The sequence below is a fragment of the Choristoneura fumiferana genome, chromosome 12, assembly GCF_025370935.1.
Source record: "Choristoneura fumiferana chromosome 12, NRCan_CFum_1, whole genome shotgun sequence".
Classification (NCBI taxonomy): Eukaryota; Metazoa; Arthropoda; class Insecta; order Lepidoptera; family Tortricidae; genus Choristoneura; species Choristoneura fumiferana.
In genome coordinates, this window is record NC_133483.1 from 11,526,700 (window position 1) to 11,543,409 (window position 16,710).

Below are 16,710 nucleotides of genomic sequence, written 5' to 3' on the forward strand. Positions count from 1 at the left end.
AATTGGTTCAATGGTTTAGACGTGATGAAGTAACAAACAAACAAACAGACTTACAAACTTTCGCATTTATAATATAAAGTGAGAAAAGTGAGAAGTGAGATAAACGTTAATGACCTAAGTAAATCTTATGACAGTTAAATAGTTGGTACCGTTCAATTATCCTGTTTTTCTGTGGTGTCCAATAAAAAGTTATTGCATTGTATTGTATTGTCATGTTAAAATGACTCAAATTTTATATACGATGCCTATTTTAGAAACTACCTAGGAAGCCATAATTTAGGATAGCTATCCCGCTAGAGACGCTTTTAATTAAGTTTGCGTATAGATTCCTACGACAAAGGTCATAAAATATATCTGCGGTCAAGATAATATTGAAATAATGGTATTGAAGTAATGGTATACCATCATTAGCAATTACAAATACAAATACAAATATCTTTATTTTGCGTAAAAATGTGGTACAAAAGCTGGTATACAACAATATCCCACTTCCCACTAATATTATGAATGCGAAAGTTTGTAAGTCAGTAACTGTTTGTTTGTTTGTTTGTAACTCGCTGAACCGATTTAGATTAAATTCGGTATACAGGCAGTTTGAGCCCCGGGGAAGGACATGGGATAGTTTTTACCCCGGTAAATTGCATAGTTTCCGCGGGATAGCGATAAAATAAACAAATAGTACTCGGACGGAGTCGCGGGCAAAAGCTAGTATGCTACTAGTTTAGACGCTTGGCTTTAATTCGGACGGATAATTGGCTGTAATTTTTTGGAGAAAATCCTAAATTACAGTTGCAATAAAACAAACAACCAATAAGCTTTTGCTCCATCATTAAATCATCAAAAATTACTGGTTTTGGTGTTGTTTTATTAAAATATCTTTAGTTATCTTCAATCAAGTTTATTCACAGTATATGTCAACAAAAAATACAAAACGTAAAAAAATATGGCAGTGAGCATCAAAATACTTAACAAGACACTGAGGAAATGTAAGGCACATGCCGCGCTTAACTATCTGACTTTGCCGACTGCACTATGAGTACAGAGTTGTCGGTGGCTCGAGTTGGGTGGTCGTTGGGTTAGGCCTAGGGCTTGGGGATGTCATCACTTTGAGGTTGGAATCCGTTTTCATCAGCGACGTATTCGACTGAATGGGTGTGGCCCTCGGTGTCGACGAAGGAGTAGGAGCCGCGAACTAAGATAACATTATGGGGCTTGTTCTCCGCGTCGTTGACTTGCTTCACCTCTCCGTTCTCGTTGCGGGATGTGCCGTCATCGGTCTCGAAGCTGAAAATTTGTAAACGTTAATTACTACAGTCTACCTTGGAGCCGAAACAGCAAGTTTGCAGTTTGTCACTATAATTGATACCGACAAATATAATTGATGTCAAACAACAATTACAGTAACTACATTCTTCGAAGTTTATAGATCATGTCAAATCAAATCATAATCAAAATAAAAAGGATGCCTGTATTTGGTAAATGCAAAATTAAAGTTTAATGCATGAAAAAGGGTGGGGTTTTAGTAAATTAACCTACCTACCTAATTTAGTTTGAAACTTTTTTTAGTATCATTAATTATTATTATTATTACTAATTTGTTCCAATGCTTTTGCAATTATAAACTATGCTATTATAATCAGTCTTTTTGTACACAGGTGTACCTACCTAAAAGGTCACTAAATGTCGTAAGAAATGTACATTTATTTTATAAGAAATCATTCTATGTATAGGCAATGGTCTCAAAGTTACAGTCAATGTCAAAATAATGTTTATTCAATTTACTTTGGCTGTATCAAGCACTTATGAATGTCAAAAGTCTACCACAACTAAGAAGAATTCGGCAAGAAACTCAAGGTGGTATTATTTATTTCCGATAGTCCTACGACAGTGTTATTTAATGACTGTGATGCGCTATTTGAAGTTAGGGATAGCTACTGCTAATTTCCAAATATCCATCTCCATAATCTAATCATTAATAATAATATTAAGCATTAAGCTAATCATTCATTTAATTTTAGGTATTAATGTCTTCTTGACAATGTATTTGAATTTTGTATTCTATTTGATCGGATGATTTTGAAACTTTGTTATAAAAATGTAGTTTATGCAATTTCTCATAAACGACTTTTGTTTTAGCCAGTCTGTAACATGGAACTTTAACTTTTCGTGTGTTTCTAGTAGTCTGGCTTATCAATGCTTTCTTTTGTAAATATAAAAGTACTAATCAAATAAATAAATAAATAACACGGGACACCTTGACACCGCAATTGACCTAGTCCCAAAGTAAGCAAAGGTTGTGTTATGGGCAACGAATAAACGTACCTACTCAAATAGATAAATATATAATTAACAACCCCAACCCAACCCAAGATTCGAGAACAAACATTCGTACCCATGTTTCATACAAAAATCTGCCCCGACCGGGAATCGAAACCGGGACCTCAAGCTTCGTAGTCCGATTGTCTAGCGACAGGGCTATGCGGCCGTCTAAAGTACTGATATACAGAAAAAAATGGTACTTACTTGAAGATGTATCCACCATCAGGAGAATGTTCGTACCCTGAGCGCACGATGCTGGCCACTTTGCCAGGCTGCTCGGCCGGGGCGGCCACGACCACTGCTACCAGAGCAAGGGCGGCGATCACAATCTGCATACAACAACAGTATTATAAAAAATCGCCGACATATATCACTCAACCAAATAATTCAATTCAAATTACGCACCAGTTTCATTTTTGATAGTTTTTAGACTAGTATATATCGATTGGAACCTAATGAGCGACTGATGCATTAGTGCTTGTGGCAAAATCTTTTATACTTACATTTCTATCGGCAATCTAACGCATACTTTAAATGTCAAAACGGCGCAAACAAATGATGTCGATATCGGCTACCCGGATTTTAGTCATCGGTGACCACACGCGCACGCGCATCTCGTCCGTACCTGCCTGTAGTATACCCACTGTAAACGGAGTAGTAAATTAAATATTACATAAAATTAGATTTTTTTAATTAAAAGCAGGTTTTCTAGCGTTGGTTCTTAGATATGTTTTATTAAAATCGGTTCAGCCGTTTTTGAGATATTGAACTTTGAAGTGACAAACTCGGAGGTTTTCCAACTTTTTGTTAGTTAGGTTTTAGTTTCACCATGTCCGTCCGCGCTTTAGCTTAAATATTGCTAGTGCTAATTAGCGTAATTTTGCATGAATATATTAATGTTTAAAAAAATAATGTTAACCACGTCGACAAAGTGGTACAATATAGTAGATTTTTCAACAAGGGACTAAACTGGTTGTTTATTTAGTCTCGCATTAAACACTCTACTTTTCACTTTGAAGGCGGGGAAAGAAAACGTCGTTCTATACAAAATTATAATATTACTTTTTTACAACGAACGCTCATACAAGTAATGGACATCTGTTTAAAATTCAAATAGAAAAAAAAATTGCTCCGCGGTGTTTTATTTTCTTTTTTTTTGTAAAGTGACGCTTTAAATGCTTGTTGGACTATGCATAATAAAATTAATTCATCCTTAATATAATTAAATAGATTTATGTTCGTAATCATAAATCGTGTTTCACGAAATTAAATCGTTCACAAACACCGTGATTGGTTGTTCAGGGGTTTTCAAAGTTAATATAAAAAATAATACTTTAGATCCTAAAGAAAGATAAATAAGGAGCTTTATTCCCGATATGCAGAGACTAAAAGTAGATAACATTTTAAGAGCATGAGAAGAGAGAAAGATATTACAAAAAATTGTTAGGATCTCTTGTAGGTCCCTGCTTGCTCGTAGAGATGGTTTTTTGCTGTCTAAATGTATAACATGGTAACTTTGTGCAGGTCTTTCAAAATCATTTTAGGTTTGCTAAGGCCCTGGTTTCTCTGACTAGCCGTCGGCGACCGGTGACCGACGCGTGTCCGAGACCGAATGTTTTTTCGGGAATGTTTGAGGGTGGTTTCTCTAAAACGTCACCGGCGGCGGGTAGGCACCGTTAATTCGTGTAGTGCGACGCACATCCAGACGCCGCCGGTCGCGTGTCACGGCCCAGAGAAACCAGGGGCCTCAGACCAGCTTTCAATGTAGGGATCCGTTTACAAAATACTAAGCGTTAAAATGCCAATGGTTATTGATTGAGTTAAGTTTCTTGCGGCTTGCTATGTTCGTATAATTCTGGATATAACTAGAAACGAGAAACTCGTAGGCACATGTGTGTAGTGAATGTTTGTATATAGGTAAACTCTTTACTGTACAAAATAAAAGAATAGCCAAACGTTGGAATATATGTAGAAAGGCGAACAAGTGTTAAAAAACCTGTCAACTTACCTACATAATAAATAAATAAATAAATAAATTATTATTATAATTTTATGCATTGTTCAGGCAAACAGTAAATTTAGGATTACATGCGCAAAATAAATGCATAATATGAGTAAAAGTTTCCAAACATAACTTGGGTAAGATTTTATTTAATGTTCCTTGCTGCTAAAACCCTATTGTAAGTTATAATATAATATAGACTTCAAGCGTTAATTCTGGGTTGCCAATTTAAGGAGCGGCTACACCGCTGCTTAAAAAACGGTGACGGTATGGAATCGCACTGACGTCACATAATAAGTAATAGTACAAGTAATAGTACAAGTAGTCGGTTCGAAAGTCCTGACGTTTAAGGCACGTCACTGCGATTTCGTATTTTAAGCAGCGGTGTGGAAATCATGCGATAAAAACGGTGCGCATACGATGCGTCTCTGCGATTCCGTACCGTCACCGCTCCTTTAAATGATAGAGCATTAAGGCGCGGCCCCATGCAGCGATAAATCTGGTCACGTGACCCCATTTTGAATTTCCCGCGACTCAAATCGGTAATAAATAGCTAGTCGCTCGTTTGCAATCGCTCGTCGCTCGTTTGTAGCGACCAATCTCGTCACGTGATCCTATTGCGAATTTCCCGCAACTCGAAAAAGTAGCGTCAAGTCGCCGCGTCAACATGGCGGCTGCTTGATAAAAAAAAATGTCAGTGTTTGTTTGGAAATTGACGAAATGTCGTTTGTTTACAAGTACCAAAAATGGGTTTATTAGTGTCAACACAGTTTGTCGCTATATATCACGTGACCACGTGTACGTGTACGCGTTGTAGCGACGAGCGATTGCATACAGCAGTAGCTCAACATCTTCAGCTTTAGCGCTATATGTCACGTGACCAGATTTGTAGCGACGAGCGATTACATACAGCAGTAACTCAAAATTTTCAGCTTTATCGCTATATGTCACGTGACCAGATTTCTCGCTGGAAACGAGCGTCGAGCGACTTGCATGAGGCCGCGCCTTTAGTATATTTTTTAAACTTCCATCTTTTTCCTGCGAGTTCGTCTACTACCAAACTATCTTTATACCAAATTTCATCTAAATCAGTTCAACAGTTGAAGCTTGAAGATGTAACAGACAGATGGACAATTAGCAGTACTTTCGCATTTATAATATTAGTAAGGAGGTATAATATAATTAAAAATGTACAAAAGTGAGTTTGAAATACACTTTTACAAAAATAGAGCCTTTCGTGGAATGAAAAATATAGGGAAATTTTATAATAATTGGCACTATTCACTGTCTACTCTGTAGCTCTATGCGTCGTGGTTTAGCTTTATGGTTGTTAATATTATTATTGACTTATTTTATAAGAATGTGTCTGTCTGTTCTCTTTCCCTGTTCGCCACCGCATCTAGAACATTAAGCGTGTCCTGTCTCCAAGAGCTTTGTTTCATTGCCAGCCAGCTCCGCTCCGTCCGGACTCCTCCAGCCCCTTTAATATTTACAGTGTCGCACTCGAGCTAGGCATGGGAAACTTGGATATTATGCAGATTAGATGTTGTTGCGTATTTGAGAAAAAAAGTGGTGATACAGGAATGAAGTTGCCATTGTTATACAGCGTGTTTCTTTTTTAAATTGATTTTTTTTTTCGAAAAAATATATGATAAGGGGCCCTATTTTTTGTAACGATTGTTATTGGTTACAAAAATATTTGTACAAAATTTGAAATCCGTCAGTGGAATAGTTTAGGAGAAAGAAAATAAAGCAGTTTTAGGGCTAATTGGGTACCGTAACCTCCCTGGGAGCAGTAGATGGTTAAAATGTTGTGCGTAGTGTCATGTCCTTAAAAAAAATCGTTTGACTATAGTTTCAAACTAGAAACTTTGGGGGTAATTTTTCAAAGGTTATCCTGCTTAATAATGAAGTTTTTCGTCCATGAACGAACACTTTATGCACAATATAGGTAGATAGGTATTGGGTTAATATTACATGCCTACACAACAGTCCTCATACAATGCATTACCGCATATTTTAGATTTTATGACAGAAATTTTAACCAGTTTTACCTACGTATACCTAATTATATTCTTTATCATTTACCGTTTTCATATTTGCCATTAATAACACTAATCAAGAAATAGTGCTTAATTAATTGGTTCGGGCGTAAATTCGGGAAGGATTTCGGACTATCAAAATTAAAATACTTATGCTAAACAACATTATGCATCTATTACCGATTTTTAAAACTCCCGGAAAACTTGAATAGTATATTACTGTAGAGACCGGAAAGGAGGGGGTTGCCGGCCAAGCAGATATAGACGGCCGAGCGTAGCGAGGCGGATAGGGATGCGAGGCCGGCAACCCCACGTTCCGGCCGAGGCTTGTATAATGCTTTTCTCAAACATGACATGAAATAAAATAAATTAAACTGGAAATCAAGCATGGCGGGACGCAGCAGACTAGCTGTTGCGTGCGCGCGTGTCGCGCTGGCTGCTGGCACAACGTCAATATTTCATGTCATGTTTGAGACAACACTTTTTTTCGAACCAAATAGTTAATGTAACATGGACCTGACTCTTATTGCAGTTCAATCTGGAATAAAGTAGGGTTCTTTGAGCTGACCTATCTCTGACATGGTAGTTCTGAGACAACCTGTATGTATATTCTAAACCTATGTTTAAACAATACTTATTTTCATGTTCATATAAGACAAAAAGTGGGTATCGAAAATTAAATCATAATTTATTGATTAGTAGGTACCATACAATTACTGTCATGTTTGAGTAACCCAAATTTTTAAATGTAATGTCTATATCAAAAGCTGAGAAGCCATAATTTAGGAGAGCCAGCCCACTAGACACACTTTTAATTAAATTCGCGTAAAGATTCCCACGCCAAGGGTCATAAAATATATGTACCTACAGCCAAGATAATATCGCAATAATAAAATTGTTAAGTCATGTTATTACAAATTGTAACAACAATAATTTATGCTACTAATTTACCCGCTTGTCTTTAATTGAGACGCATAATTGGCTGGCATTTTTTCATCAAAATCCTAAATTATAGTTGCAATAATGCGAATAACCAAGCTTTTGCTCATAACATCATTAAATCACCTAAAATGACTGGGTTTAGTGCTTTTTTATTAAAATATCTTTTGTTCTCTTCAATCAAGTTTATTCTCAGTACATGTCAACAAAAAATACAAAACGTAAAAAAATATGGCAGTGAGCATCAAAATAACAAGTAACTGGGGAGATTGAGGCGGATGCCGCGCCTTACTCCGTCAATGTAATGGCTGACTGCGCCACGACTACAGAGTTGTTGGTGGCTCGAGTTGGGTGGTTGTTGGTTTAGGACTGAGTCTTGGAGAGGTCATTACTTTCAGCATGGAATCCAGTCTCGTCAGCGACGTAGGTGACGGAATGGGAGTGGCCCTCGGGGTCGACGTAGCTGTAGGAGCCGCGGACAGTGAGAACCTGCTGGGGCTTGTTCTCCGCGTCGTTGACAACCTTCAACTCTCCGTTCTCATTGCGGGATGTACCATCCTCGGTCTCGAAGCTGAAAATGTGTAAATGTTGTATAGTCTAATAGGTACTACATTCTACCTAAGACCCTAGCATGCTGAACTAACAGCTCACTGTGACTATTTTAATGATGGCATTACCTACTCTATGTGCCTGTCATCTATGTATTAGTATCACAAATCTATAGGTGAAGTCTAATTAGTTAGGCCTCTAGGTTGGCAACGCATCTGCAATACCCCTGGTGTTGCAGATGTTTATGGGCGGTGGTGATCTCTTTCCATCAGGAGACCCACTTGTTCGTTTGCCATCCAGTCGAATAAAAAAAATTATCCTATGTTAATGAATAGGTAATGTAATGAATATGTACACATAGTGTAGTGTCTCTGGTAAACGCATAAGTTTTATACAAAAAGGTAGCAATCTCTAGAGTAGGTACCTAATAAGAAGTGAATAACAGGATTTTCAAATTATTCAAACTTGAAGGGTTAAGGGATTTGCCAAAGTTTCTTATTATTATCAATTATTCCATAAATAACGCATAATAACACTTAATAATATATATTTTATGTCAAAATACGTTCAGATGCTTTTGTGATTATTAAAATATAAATAATTTTGTAACCACGTGAACTTAACAGGGCGCCAAAAACATAAGAAAAAACTTTTATAAGACATTAATCAATAGACAACTCTTTGCGGGTGCTTACTTGTAGTGGTATGCACCATCAGGTTGCAGGTCGTGCTCTGAGCGCAAGATGTTGACCACCTTAGCGGGCTGCTCGGCCGGGGCGGCCACAACCACTGCTACCAGAGCAAGAGCGGCGATCACAATCTGCATACAACAACAATATTATTAAAAATCACCCACATATATCACTCAACCAAATAACTCAATTCAAACTACCCACCAGTTTCATTATTGTTGATGTTTAGATTAGTTTATACTGATCGGAAACTGATGAACGACTGATGCAGTTACGCTCGTGACAAAATCTTTTATACATTTCTCCCGGCAATCTAACGTATGTACTTCATGTCAAAACGGCGCAAACACATGATGTCGATACCGGCTACCCGGATTCGGTCATCAGTGATCACACGCGCACGCGCATCTCGTCCGTACCTGTATTGTACCTACTTATGTGTGTGTAATATGTTTAACAGCAATTTGAAGGTTCTATTCACAACTATTTACTTTATAATTTGTCACTTAATATGAAATGTGACAAAGGATATTGGGTCAAGGGTTATGTTTACTAAATAAGCTGGTAACTCTTGGTTTGCGTAACGTATTGTCAGATAATTAATTCAATATTAAAAACATATATAATATTCGAATATCATTAAAACTATTTCCCATCTATTTATTGTGATTTTACAACTAGGTACCGTATGTGCTACTACGTACTACGTATCTAATGAGGGCTATCGCGTGTGAATTCGCCACTAGAGGCGCTAGTGTAGCGTGAGGTCTCCGAAATGTCAAATCTCATAGTTTTTGGGTGAGCAACGCGGGTTTATTTATAATAAGAAAAAATTTGTGAATATTTTGCAATATCTGAAATTAATTATAGCAAATATGCGTTCCGGGGCAATGAATGTCTGTGTTCTGAGACAGTTTTGTCTTTCGGAAACCTTTGTCCTCCCTTTTTTCCGAACAAAACGGGGACTATGCAACACTGTGGCATGCTCGATATTTTTATGGTACGATTTTAAGGTGTATTAAATATGATTTTAATCTAAACTTTGTTTTGACGCCCGTAATAACAGACTTTGAAAGCCATACTTAAAAACCTCACGCGACAGTGCGCCATCTAGTGAGACAAAAAACGATAGCCCTCATTGGTTCATTATTTTGTACATTTCAAATAGTAGGTACTTACTTCTTGGAAATACCTATTACAAAATAACGCTTGTATTTTAGGTACTTACTAAATAAATATATGTAAATAACACAATTGAAACTAAGAACAGTTAGGAACGTAACCTACTTAAATTCTTCCAAATTATTTAAGGAGGTTATTGGTTTAGTTTACTGAACGCCCCTATAAAAGTATATAATATTACACTTTTAACATCGATCAATGTATGGAAACATTTGTTAACCGCAGTAAAAACTCCCGAAAAACTTTTAGAGAGTTTTCCAATTAAACCTACACAACCAAATGCTAAAATGTTCCGGAATATTCGAAGATGTTTTGTATATTTTATAGCACAAATACGAGTATAGTCGGCTTTAACTGGCGGGACGTTGAAGCCACATCACAGGACTGTGACAAATGTAGTCCCTTCCTTAGGATCAATAAGACCTATAACTACCTGTTGAGAAACCACAGACGGATGTAATTAGTTAGATAGATTTTGAACTATGTGGGCCACTAAGAGCTTATCTATTGTTACCGTGATTGTTACAGTGACTGCTTCTAACCAGTGAGCTTGAACGTAGAGGTTTTTTATTTTAAGTGTGCCCTTTTTTTTAGGATTCCTTAGCCAAAATGGCAAAAACGGAACCCTTATAGTTTCGCCATGTCTGTCTGTCCGTCCGTCCGCGGCTTTGCTCAGGGACTATCAATGCTAGAAAGCTGTAATTTTGCACGGATTTATATGTAAACTATGCCGACAAAATGGTACAATAAAAAACTAAAAAAAAATTTTTTATGGTACCTCCCATAGACGTAAAGTGGGGGTGATTTTTTTTTCTCATCCAACCCTATAGTGTGGGGTATTGTTGGATAGGTCTTAAAAATATATAGGTAATATATCGATATCAAAAAAGATCATTGTCCTACGTATTATAGTTACGAAGATATCATTTTTTTAAAAATGTATTGGGAAATGTGTAATTTCAGGAAACAGACTATTTAAGTTTAGTTGCCTCAAAAAAATATATTTATGTTACATAGTGGACTACGAAATATGATTTATTGGGCTTCTATCCATCAAAATATATAATACAAGTTCTATAATTGCAAATCAAAACTTGTATATAGACCAATTAATATGATCGCTGACTTATTTCTAGGAATATTTTCTGCATTTTTTCGCAGTAGGTAGTCATGATTTTTAAATGTCTGTATTAGAAAACAATCCCAAAAGAAAATAAAGAAGAAAAGCAAAAATTAGAAATCAAAATTATTATTTTTTAATATTTTCATGCAAAATCACAAAAATGACAGAATTTAGTTCCAATGTAACAATCAAGATAATTTAACGTTTTAAACTTTCGTGATTCTCACTCATAGTCAAAATACCACAAACGGGACTTATCACGCTATTATTGCACAAGTAATATTTACCTCGACGTTTCGGCAACGTTACAGTTGCCGTGCCTGTTCCTGTTATTAATAAGTGTCGGCGTCGGGATGAATGTTCGGAGGGACGATCGGACGTTGTTAGTGTTGTGTGTCGGTGTGATAGGGTGACTAATAAAAGTGAACAAGTGCGGGTAGTTCGTGATACGAGTGCCGGCACTATTAGTGATCAAGTGCGGGTAGTTCGAAGAACTCGCGCTGCTAGGCAGACTTGACACCCCACACTTCAGTCTACTCGTGACCACGGCAACTGTAACGTTGCCGAAACGTCGAGGTAAATATTACTTGTGAAATAGTCCCGTTTGTGGTATGACAATCAAGATAATTATTTTCGCATAAATAAACAAAATCCTGTCGTTACAATCAAATATAACCATTAACTTCATTATCAGACATGAATTTTTAACTTTTTAGGTCACTTAAAGTTACATCACATTTATAGTCTTTGTGTCATACATTTTTAAAAAGGTACGTGTCCGACACGCTCTTGGTCGTTTTTTTTTTTACAGAAATAGACACCACCGCGAACTTGATTTCTGAGACTCACTTCACCACCAATATGTGCATGTACTTAGGCATTTGCGTTTTATAATCGGTAATGGCTGAATACCACTGGACCTACTTATAAATAGACTGAGGCTGAGTAGGTAGCAAGTCGGGAAGACTTTCTAAGGGGTTATTATCTTGAGATTCTGCCAGTTGGGGACTTGGGCAAAGTATGTCTTGGGATTCAGATGGTACAAATTGTCAATTTTTTTCAAGTAGAGACAGAGAGGGAACGATGCGTAAATGTTAGTGCGTTTAGTGCAGATGCGAGCCAGCAAAGTCAAACTATAGACGGAGCTACCTAACATATTAGTAATCTGTGGCTACCTAGGAGTAGAAATGACAAAAGCGATGGTCATAAGGTACCTTTTCTACTAAACTTGAGAGCCATAACTAAGTGGCTTTAAGCTTACTTATAATGAATATAAAAACAGGTAAAGAATTCTGAGATCTTATATTTTCTGAAATAGTAATAAAAAAACGATATTTTTAAGCCACTTTTACGAAACATTTAATATCTCCGAAACTAAAAACTGCCATAAGGTACCTTTTACCGCGGAACGTCACATATATGTTCGTGCAAAATTACAGCTTTCTAGCATTGATAGTCCCTAAGCAAAGTCGCGGACGGACAGACAGACAGACATGGCGAAATAATAAGGGTTCCGTTTTTGCCATTTTACTAAAAACAGATGTTCCGTTGCGGCTGCTAAATAAAACTTTAGTCGCTGTAGGTACTCATTATTTTCCCTTTTAATCATACAGTTGCGTCAAAAAATGGATACAAAAATTGTGTGGATTTTTATTCTTTGTCAAAATCAATAGTAATTCTGTGCGAGTAAGAAAGACCCCATAATTACCGAATTCAGAAAGAAAAAGTAAAGGGCACATTTAAAATTAAAACCCTTAAGAAACGCATGCTTTATTAGTATCTAGTTAGAGTCAATAAGTCCCACAGGCGCAATCACGGGAATAAACTAAGTACATACCTTTACTAAGATAACATTTAAAGCGTACCTACTCGTATGTCGTAGCTAATTTATTTTTGACAAATAAATAGTGATAGGTATATCTCTACTTCCTTCACTAAGACAATCCATCAAGTCCAGCCTTAATCAATCATACAAATGTTTATCAACTGACAATCCAATTAAAAAAACTTAGTTGTAGCATGTTATGTTTAGCTCCTCGTAAAATACCACACCGCGTAGGTATAATAATACCTTTGAACTTTGATAATAACACGCTTAAATATCAAGATGGAATGTCATAATTGCTTAACAGAAGTAAGCAAATAATATAAAGCTAAATCAACATTCGGCCATATTTAAATCCACTTGAGTGATTTAGAGGTAAAGGCACCTTCGTTATTTTTGAATTAAGTATATAACAGGTTGAAATGTATAACTCCATTTTTAGGGTTCCGTGTTACTTATTTACATATTTCTTGTTGGTCTTACATATATCTCGTTTTATGTTATGAGTAAAGGGTTCAGTGGCTAAAAAGTACGGTTAAAAATTTCAAAACATTCAAGAAAAACCTTTTTAGCCGACTCAAAAAAAGGAAGAGGATCAATTTGGTTGAATATCTTTTTATTGTTCTGAGATTTTTTAATTTATTTCTGTCTATGATGACCGCTAAGGATGCCAAGTTAAAATTAAACATTAGAAATAAAAAGTTTCATCATTCCAAAATTCTTATCCTTACGAATATTATAAATGCGAACGTAACTATGTCCGTCTGCCTGTTACCTTTTCTCATTATATTGAAATTTGGCATGGATAGTTTAAGACCCTGGAAAGTAAAGGAATGGAATGTATAGCTTCTTTGGCGATGGAGTCACGGACACGGATACCTAAAAGTTTGGCAAACATATGTATTACTTAGAAGCTTTAAATATATTGTATTAATCTTTACCAGTAAAATTACTACACTAACAGAACTCATCCGAATACTAGGTACTCAAAAACTTGATAAGACAAGCCTATAGATATGTTATCCTAGGGCGCACATCCCAATATATAAGTTACTCTATGGCGCACATGTTCAGACTTACTAACAATAAAAGTGAAATGAGTAAAAATATCAACGAAGCACACAAGAAATTTCCTCTGGGACTCCTATGTTTATTTTCAGGATTGAATTTAATTAAAAAAAATATCCAAGTTCAAACCTTCGTTATGTAGGTAAACCGGGGTTAAAGCTCCTAAGTATGTATATTTTTGAGTTTTACAGTTTTCCGTCTTCGAATACTTACGAAACCCTGAAAACTAGTCAGACGTCGCTATGACATTAAAAAAAGACTGTCAAAAGGTCGCGGCATAGGTATTCTTCATTTGAAGAAATTATCAATTCAAGGTCGTTTTTTACAACATACCTAGGTATTTAGGCACACGGTGCATTACATCATCGGCCTATGCGAACGATGAGACTGTTTTTTTAAGTGCGTCTAATTGAAATCATGTCATTGAGTTATGCCCACTCACTTCATTCTTACACTAATATATTTTTCCCGCGGCTTTGCTTTTAAGTTCTCAGTTATAAGTGTTATAACAGTTATAATGTTTCGTAATACTTACACACAACAATGGATAATGAAGATGTTTGTGTCAATTGTACGATTTCGCTTTACCTAGTTTAAAATAGCAGAAGAATGAAAAACTAGATTTAAATTTAAATAAATTACGCTGAGTTAGAATTCCGCAACAAAGATTAAAATTGTTAAAAACCCAATCAAAGTTTTTCTTATCATAGTGTTGTCATGTCATACCTATTCAAGCATTTTAAATTTTAATGGCAAAAATGTGGCAGTTAAGAACAACAAAAAACTCTATACTCTAACTGGGTACAGTCACCAGCATTAATATCTGCCACAGCAGAGCGCGCAAAAATATCTGACACGTCCTTCCGGCCCTAGAAATAGAGTCGTATCAGATATTTATGCACGTTTGTTGTGTCAGATATTGGTGCTGGTGACTGTACCTAGTACCTACCTACTGTAAAATTGACATAACGTATCATTTTTATTCGACTATTTGAACTGTATTGTAATTTCTCAGATAATCAAAGCTTGATGCAAAGATATTTTTTGTCGCACGAAAGCCTAAAGGTCAGTTGTTTATTACATACACACCACAGTATATCACTTTGCTGAATAGTTTGTAAGTTTTGTACTGTCAAGTATTGCCTACCTACCTATTTGTGTGGGTTTCGTCAACGCGTTTTCGCACCACGCAAGTCACATACCTAGCTAAAGACAATTGAAAAAAAAACCGGCCAAGAGCGTGTCGGAGACGCCCAAAACAGGGTTATTTTTCTAAGGATTTCGTATGTAAGGAATATTCCAAGTTTAGGTATATATTATACCTTTATTTATTTTCTAAGGGATTCGTAGTATTGTAAGTAATTTTCAATCTACACTTATTAGTATTATGGTATATATTTTAGGCTGCTATTTACTCTTAAAGTACTAATAATTCTCAAGAAAACTTAACCGTTATAGTTTTCCTTGTAATTTTGATATACTTACAACCATCCTGAATTTTTTCTTATTTTTCCACCCACCGGTTTAGATTTTAGAGGAGGGGACGCTCGATTATAACGAAAATTTTCACTTTAAAGTTGTATATTCTGCAAACACATCACTGAATCCAAAAATTGTTTGAGCAACCCCCTAATGGTTTTAAAAGACCTATCCAACGATACCCTACACTACAAAGGTTGGATGACAAGAAAAAATCACCCCCACTTTACGTCTATGGGAGGGTCTAAAATTTTATTTTTATTTTTTTATTGTATCATTTTATCGGCATAGTTTACATACCCTGAGCAAAGCCGCGGACGGACGGACAGACAGACAGACAGACATGGCGAAACTATAAGGGTTCCGTTTTTGCCATGTTGGCTACGGAACCCTAAAAATACAATGACCGCTGGCAATTTCCATCCACCCGTCTATGAATTATTCTCGGATTTCTAAATGTTACTTTTTATAATAAATATCAAATCCTCATTTGACTTATTCCCACGGAACCTGAAACTCTGCCAATAAACTAAACACTTTTCGGTTACCTACCTACTGTGTTTTTAAGATACATAATTTAATTATATATAGAGAGGTCATAAATTGGCTAGACAGACAGGTATAAAATTAGCAGGTGCGTCTGATTATGCGAACATTACCGGGTTTCTCTTGGTATCAAATTATCTTTTGAGATTATTATATTAAGGTTAGGTGGTGATAAGGGGATAACGAATCGGTAGTTTGAGAATCAAGAATTATACCTACTGCCTACACTGCAGTGCAATGGTTAGTTGCATGAATTAATTAATCAAAGTTACCGTCTATACGGCGTGTATTTTGCTACAACCTTAAACTGTAACAGACGAAGATTTGAGTGCTGTGAACCGATATCAAAACACATTGTTAATTTAGAATTAACTACCAGAGCGTACGAGTAATTAAATTTTGAAATATTTTCAAGCAGCAATGTAATACTTACGATAATTTGATACGAGAGGTATAATAAGCGTTCTGTGACAGCTGTCACGTCAACAAGTGCGACGTTTTGAATAAAATCAAAGTAGTATTGCGTATGATGATGATAGTGATACATTGCGTGCTAATTAATTTTGTAAGGAAAATAATATTAAGTCTAATTTTTTTATTAAAACATAATAAAATGTGATTATTAGAGCCTTCACTAACCGCCCTTAAAGTTTACGGTAGTATGAAAAATACACACTAGTACTAGTTTACAAACAGGTACCTACCACCGAACAATAAAAAAGATTTTTTATTGTTCTGTGGTACAGTCACCAGCATTAATATCTGCCTCAGTGGAGCGTGCAAAAATATCTGACAAGTCCTTCCGGCCATAGAAATAAGAGTTGTATCAGATATTTATGCACGCTTGTTGTGTCAGATATTGGTGCTGGTGACTGTACCTACCTACGTAGTAAAGAAAAAGTCATTACGATTTTCATTGTAAATTAATGCGATGTCTGACGTTT

The 16,710-nt window shown here is 36.1% G+C and overlaps 2 protein-coding genes across 2 annotated transcripts; both read right to left on the minus strand.

Moving 5' to 3' along the window:
* Window positions 1-421: 421 nt before the first annotated feature.
* LOC141433331 (larval cuticle protein 1-like) lies at window positions 422-2,832 on the minus strand. Its single transcript, XM_074095319.1, has 3 exons — window positions 2,725-2,832; window positions 2,524-2,648; window positions 422-1,284 (listed from the first exon to the last, which is right to left on the minus strand). The coding sequence occupies exons 1-3, from the start codon at window positions 2,731-2,733 to the stop codon at window positions 1,083-1,085; spliced, it is 336 nt and encodes a 111-aa protein (XP_073951420.1). The 5' UTR covers window positions 2,734-2,832; the 3' UTR covers window positions 422-1,082.
* Window positions 2,833-7,467: 4,635 nt separating this feature from the next.
* On the minus strand, window positions 7,468-8,857 carry LOC141433330 (larval cuticle protein 1-like). Its single transcript, XM_074095318.1, has 3 exons — window positions 8,748-8,857; window positions 8,547-8,671; window positions 7,468-7,873 (listed from the first exon to the last, which is right to left on the minus strand). The coding sequence occupies exons 1-3, from the start codon at window positions 8,754-8,756 to the stop codon at window positions 7,666-7,668; spliced, it is 342 nt and encodes a 113-aa protein (XP_073951419.1). The 5' UTR covers window positions 8,757-8,857; the 3' UTR covers window positions 7,468-7,665.
* Between the last annotated feature and the right edge of the window lie 7,853 nt (window positions 8,858-16,710).